Raw genomic sequence first — 6,000 nt, forward strand, 5'->3', positions numbered from 1 at the left:
GAGGAGGAGGAGGTGAGCATTTGTCGCAGTTTGATCAAGGTCTCGGACGTGGAGGAATGGGAGTATCGTGGGCATCACGTGCAACATCTTGCAGGGGAGGAAGTCACTGTTGTTTTCTTCGAGCAGGTAAAACATCTGATGTTCCTCCCTCCCTCCCTCTCTCCCTCCCTCCCTCCCTCCCTCCTTCCCTCTCTCCCTTCCTTTTCCTTCTTCCTCCTGCCTCCTCTTTCTTTTTAGGTCCTCCTCCCTCCCTCCTGCCTCCTCTTCCTTTTCTCCTCACTTTCTCATAAGAACGTCTTCCTCCACGAGACGCACTGGGACTGCCTTTCCCCCCCTTCTTGGCAGCTGCCGCCCCTCGCCGACGACAGCATGCGCGAGCATCCGAGAACAGAGGAGGAGAACTCTTGTCCTCCTCCTCCTTCCTCCCTCCCCTCCCAGCTGCTCGAGGGGAAGATATTCGTCTGCTCTTCCTATCTTTCCGAGCAGGTAGCGCAGACCCTCATGAAGACTGGCAAACCAGAATGTCTTGTAATGCCGAGGAGGAGAGAAGGGGATGAGAAAGAATCGGCTGGGAGGATGGGCAGAGCATTTGAGCTGGTGAGCAAGAGAATTTTTCCTCCTTCTTCCCTTCTCCCCGTCTCCCTTCCTGCACCTCACTCTCCATCTACCTGCTTCACCAGCTTCATTGTCATGCTCACATGCTCTCCCCCTCTCTGCTCCTGACGTGTTTGCAGTTCTACGAGGAGCTCGCAACAGGGAAAAGCGCTGCCATGGCAGTTGCGAGTGTTAATCTTCAGTTGAGGAGGAGGACGCGAAGGAAGAGGAAGGGGAAAGGAAGAGAGAGGAGGGAGGAGGAGCACGACGGAGAGGAGGGTGGGGAAGGAGGACAGGGGCAGGAGCAGGAGCAGCAGGAAGAGGAAGATTCAGCGATCCTGAAGTGTTTGTTTCCTTCTTGAGCTCTATCTCTTCATGTATATCAGACCTTGTAACATATTCAAACTGTTTCCATCCGGATGAAGCTCGATCACATTGCCCTGAACAACACGAGGAGGAAGGAGAGGAACGCGGGGACAGGGAGGGAGAGACGAAAGACCGGAGAGAGGGAGAGAAGGAGAAGGTAGGTGGGGGGCGAACGGAAAGAGAGCGAAGGAGGGGGAAACGAGAGGGAAGAGAGGAGGGAGAGAAGGAGGGAGAGGGAGTAGGTCATCTTGCAGGCGCTGCAGACGAGGAGGAGACTCACCTTGTCATCCACAGCACTCAAGAAGCCGGAGGGCGAGATGCTTCGAGAGCAAGTCACACAGCAGCTGCTGGAGGGAGGAGGAGCAGGGAGGTGGAGGAACAGGCAGAGGAATGAGAGGGGAGACAGAAGGGAGGCAGGAGGAGGAGGAGGAGGAGGGAGGAGAGGAAGAAGGCGAAGAGGAGGAGAGAGAAGAGGAACAAGGAGAGACAAGAAGTGATTAGGGAGGGAGGGAGGAGCTGTGAGGTAAGCGGGACACACCCGACGATCTCAACAGTGATCGGCGTCTCACTTTTATCCTCAACCTGCACCTGCAGCTTCGTCAAGACCCTCGAAGTTTCAATTCCTTTGTTGCGAACAAGGAGGAGAGCAGGAGGAAGGGAGGAGTGAAGGAGGAGAAGGAGGAAGGAGGGAGGGAGGAGGAAGGAGGAGGAAGGGAATGAAGGAGAAGGAGAAGAACAGGTTGGCAGGGAGGAGGAGGAGGAGGAAGGAGTGAGGGAGGCTGAGGAGGAGGAGAACAGGTTGGCAGGAAGAGGCGAGCAGGAGGAGGGCAGGAGAAAGAGAATGAGGAGGAGGAGGAGGAGGTATCGTGGGCGGACATCATCGGCCTACCTGCACTCTCTGCCCGCTGTGCATCCATGCATGAAGGTACAAGTCTTTGAGGCCTCTGAAGCCCTGGGAGGAAAACTCCTCCTCCAGTTGCTGATGCGATCGAGTGAGGGCAGGAGGGAGAAGAGGGGGGCTCAACCTCGAAGTGATTGCAGAAGGCGGCGAGGAGAAGCTCGCGGGAGACTCTTTGAGCGTTGACCTTGAGAGACGACTGGTCGACGAGGTCACGGACACACCTGCAGTCCGAGTCAGCACGCGCAGGAGAAGGAGGAGGAGGAGGAGGAGGAGGTGGTGGTGGTGGTGGATTTGTATCACGTGGTCGGCTCAGAGTTGAGGGTGTTGACTCCGACGCCAGCAACAACCCGGTAGGAGTGCCCGCTGAGCTTTTTGTGCTGCATTTCGTCAACGTCGTCAATTCATCGCAAGCGATTGCAGAACCCGCGGTGGAGGCAGCAGGGAGGAGAAAGAGGAGAAAGACTTCTTAAAGGAGGAGAAGCAGGACAAGGAGGGTAACGAAGGCGGGAGAGGAGGAGGAGAGGTACCACCTGAGGGGAGGAGACGGTCGACTGGCATAAAACGCCTCCGATCTTCTGTGATTTTGATCCGTAAATGTCATTGGGCCATTTCAGCTGTGAACAACCAATCAGAGCACAAGAAACTATTCCGAACCAACAATAGGGCAATAAAACTACGACGTCAACCTTTATCCTCCCCTCCCCTCCCCTCCCCTCTTCCCCCCTCCCCTTCTCCTCTCCTCTCCTCTCCTCTCCTCTCCTCTCCTCTCCTCTCCTCTCCTCTCCTCTCCCCTCCTCCACTTCAGCTCACCTGAACCCCGAATGCCTTAGCGTCACCCCGCCGACCTCGGAGATCGCCTGGTACATGGCGATCGAGACGACATACTGAAAGAAGGGCAGGAGCCTTGCCTCCTCCAGCCCCGTGCTGAAGGAGAAGCACAGGCAGCCCTTAGGAGAAGTCCAGCGGTTCTCTCCTCGACCCCTGCCGGAAGTCTGGACATCGGAGACGCACAAGATCCCTTCAGCCTCGCTCTTGAGCCGCGTCATCATCAGCTCCTGGGTCGACGACAAGCTGTGGTTGTAGATGACCACGTTGCCAAGTCGCCTCGTGGTCAGGTGGGAGAAGAATTTGTCCATGTCAAAGTCTCTTCTGCCCTCACTCTCGCCGCTGGTGTCGAGCAGCATCCTGTCGCTGTCATGCAGCTGGTTCAGCAGGACGTTCCTGTCGGCCTCCCTGCGGAAGAACACGCGGAGCCTCTCGTCGCCTCCTCCTCCTGACATGGCCGCGGTGGTCAAGTTCCGCCTGCTCCTCAGGGTCAGCGCCCCTAGCAGTGAGCGCTGAACTCCTCGAAGTGCCAGGGAAGGGAAGGAGGAGATGCTCCTGCTCCAGGTCCTGATGTGCTTGAAACCAGCCTGACGGAAGCTCAGTACCCCAAGCACAGAGCAAGGAAGCTTACCTTGATGTTCAACAGCCTGCACATTGCAGTCCTGCACTGAGTTCCACCCGCCAAGGAAGAAGCATTGCAGACGTTGGAGTTGTTGGCGAACGCCGAGGCATGAACGAGGAGCTGATTTGAAAGAAGACACGCAGTTATCAACCAGGAGCACAGGTGCCGACGACCACAAGTCATGCACGTATCAATCACAAAAACTCCAGCTCTGTACAAAAATCGTCATCATATGCCTGCCTCCTTTTGTTTCTATACCGATATCTGACTGCCATCCTTCTCGCAATTGATTTCCTACCCATCTCTCGCCATTTTACCTGACCTGACCTGACCTGCCGACTGCCTCCTACAAACTCTAGATAGCTATCGTTCAGTCTCTTGTTCCTCCTTTCTCTTGTTCCTCCTCCTCCTCCTCCTCCTCCTCCTCCTCCTCCTCCTCCTCCTCCTCCTCCTCCTCCTCCTCAACGCTCTCCCTAGTACCCTACGGAACCACCATTAGCAAATTCATCCCCAGAAAATTGATGCGGGGACATGGTGGGGATGAGGGCTACCTCGTCTCCAAAAAATTTCCCGCGCCCCCGCCCCTCCTGAGTCTGTTTCAGCCGACATGGCCGACGCGTCCTCCGACAATGGTGGCAGGACGACACCCAGCACAGCAGCGACTCCTTGCGACCTCGAAGGCGAGAGCCTGTCATGCAGGAAAACAGCGAAACGACCTCTGCCTGATGATGCCGCGGGAGCTGAAGGAGAGGAGCATCGAAATGGTTTTGATGACGATGAGAATGGTGGAAAGGCAGGCCAGGACACCTCAGCAGCAGTGGAGGTTCCCGAGAAGAGCATGGAGGAGTTGAAGCGGATGTTCTTTACCGTCGATGATGTCATCAGTGAGTACGACTCTGCAGAGTCCGTGACGAGTCTGCCTGCAGACGATGACAACTGGGACCGAGTCACCGACGGCTTTCGTCTTGTACATTTGCTGGTTGATCCTCCCTGCAGGCTTGCTGAGTTCTTTGAAAACACTAGCAAGCAGATCTACTCTCGAAGTGCTGCGGCAATGCTTGGATGTAGATCAGAGCACTGCGAAGAAGCGTTCAGCATGTTCAGAGACGTGGCCTGGAAGCCAAGTCTTCTCATCAAAGACGATTTCTTGGACGACCTCAATGCGACTCCTTCGGTAGCCAACCAGAGAGTGACGTTGGAGATGTTGAGGAGCAGGCTCGTAGAGTTCAAGGCTCTTGTCAGCGATGTAGACATGGAGAACAGGGGCTCGTTAAAGGACCAGCTATGGGAGCGCTGCATGATCCATCGCAAGCCGCCGCGCCCGGATGTCTACTACTTTCTTAGGCTGGTGGATGCGGAGAAGATCCCCAACAGCGTGATCGACGTCATGTGCGCCCCCTGGTGTGAGACAGAGCAGAAGGAGGTGGAAGATGATGAGGCAGCTACTAGCATTTACGTCCCGCCCTTGAGGACCAAGTGCAAGAAGCAGAAAACGGGCAAGCAAGACTCGTCTGCACAATTGGCAGATGAGAAGTTGGAGTACCTCCTACAGAGGGCAGAGAATGTCGTCCTGGGATTCCTCGATTTCATGAAGAATCTGTGAGGTCGGCGACGAATGAACATTTACACTAGTTGATACCTATTCCCTTCATCTCCTCTCACACTTCAATTGGCTGTAAACCTTCGCATGCTTGCTCACATCCGACTTGACACATTTCAGAGCAAACGCACCAATTTCTATGACTAGACACTTCGGCCACCCTGCTCCTGTGATCCTGCCACCTGCTCCTCTTGAACGTCTGAGATCTTCCTCAGGTGAGAACTCTCGTTGAAAATCATCATCTGAGAAAGTCAGGGGAGGAAAAGAATCCCTCAAGTTTACCTTGAAGTCGTAGGAGTCTTGCTTCTTGAGTACAGCATGGAAGACAGTCAGGGAGCAGTTCTTGAGGATATTGCCTGCCAACAGCATGTCATGCCGCAGAAGAGCACATGTCCCGAGAACAAACCTATTGGACGATGAGGAAACAAAGAATTCACCAACTCCTTGATGAAACCACCGTGTGTGACAAGGAGTAAACCGTAGCTCCTCTTCTCCTTGTTGTCTTGCGAGCCCGGCTCCTGCTTGTACTTCTGATGTAGCGAGGAAGTCGAACATAAGGATAGCACTTCCTTCATGAAACCCCTCGCGCGCTGCGCGACATCATTCCAGGATTCCCCTCCTGGCGGTCGGAAGCATCGCAGGGGAACTCCGGCGGCCTTGGCCATGCGCTCTGAGATCCCCAGCTTCTTCCCCTCCAGCGATCCAGCATGCTTCTCCCTCAGCCGAGGCTCGAGGACAGTCGGCAGCTCCTTGCCCAGCTCCTGCCTGATCAGCTCGAGAGTCTGCGTCGTCCTCCTCAGGTCGGAGCAGAAGATGAAGTCGATCGGCTCGTCCCGCAGTCGCTCCCCCAGGCACTTGGCCTGCACCTTCCCCAGCTCGCTGAGCTCCCCAGCATTGTGCCCGGCTGCTATGCGCAGCTTGTTGTCCTCGGTCTCGCCGTGTCTGACTATGTACACTCGAACGATAGGATGACTGCTCCTTTCCTCGCATGAGAGTCCATGCATGTGTCGCCCTCACTGGAGGGGGGGAGAGAGAGGAGGGAAAGGAGGGAGGAGGGAGGAGGGAAGAGGAAGGAAAGGAGGGAGGAGGGAG

At 55.6% G+C, this 6,000-nt stretch overlaps 3 protein-coding genes across 3 annotated transcripts; 1 reads left to right on the forward strand and 2 right to left on the reverse strand.

The window, feature by feature from the left end:
• Positions 1-959: 959 nt before the first annotated feature.
• GUITHDRAFT_144527 (hypothetical protein) lies at positions 960-3,341 on the reverse strand (the record flags this gene model as incomplete). The annotated part of the gene is made up of 9 exons (XM_005824956.1): positions 960-1,034; positions 1,241-1,280; positions 1,499-1,548; positions 1,850-1,939; positions 1,986-2,082; positions 2,162-2,238; positions 2,392-2,475; positions 2,707-3,273; positions 3,318-3,341. The coding sequence occupies 9 exons, from the start codon at positions 3,339-3,341 to the stop codon at positions 960-962; spliced, it is 1,104 nt and encodes a 367-aa protein (XP_005825013.1).
• Positions 3,342-3,915: 574 nt separating this feature from the next.
• GUITHDRAFT_115796 (hypothetical protein) lies at positions 3,916-4,911 on the forward strand (the record flags this gene model as incomplete). Its single annotated transcript, XM_005824957.1, has 1 exon — positions 3,916-4,911. The coding sequence occupies one exon, from the start codon at positions 3,916-3,918 to the stop codon at positions 4,909-4,911; it is 996 nt and encodes a 331-aa protein (XP_005825014.1).
• Positions 4,912-5,333: 422 nt separating this feature from the next.
• Positions 5,334-5,870, reverse strand: GUITHDRAFT_58129 (hypothetical protein; the record flags this gene model as incomplete). The annotated part of the gene is made up of 2 exons (XM_005824958.1): positions 5,334-5,394; positions 5,437-5,870. Coding segments are annotated over 2 exons (495 nt in total), but the record flags the coding sequence as incomplete, so codon positions are not given.
• Between the last annotated feature and the right edge of the window lie 130 nt (positions 5,871-6,000).

This window comes from Guillardia theta (genome assembly GCF_000315625.1).
Source record: "Guillardia theta CCMP2712 unplaced genomic scaffold GUITHscaffold_88, whole genome shotgun sequence".
NCBI classification, from domain to species: Eukaryota; class Cryptophyceae; order Pyrenomonadales; family Geminigeraceae; genus Guillardia; species Guillardia theta.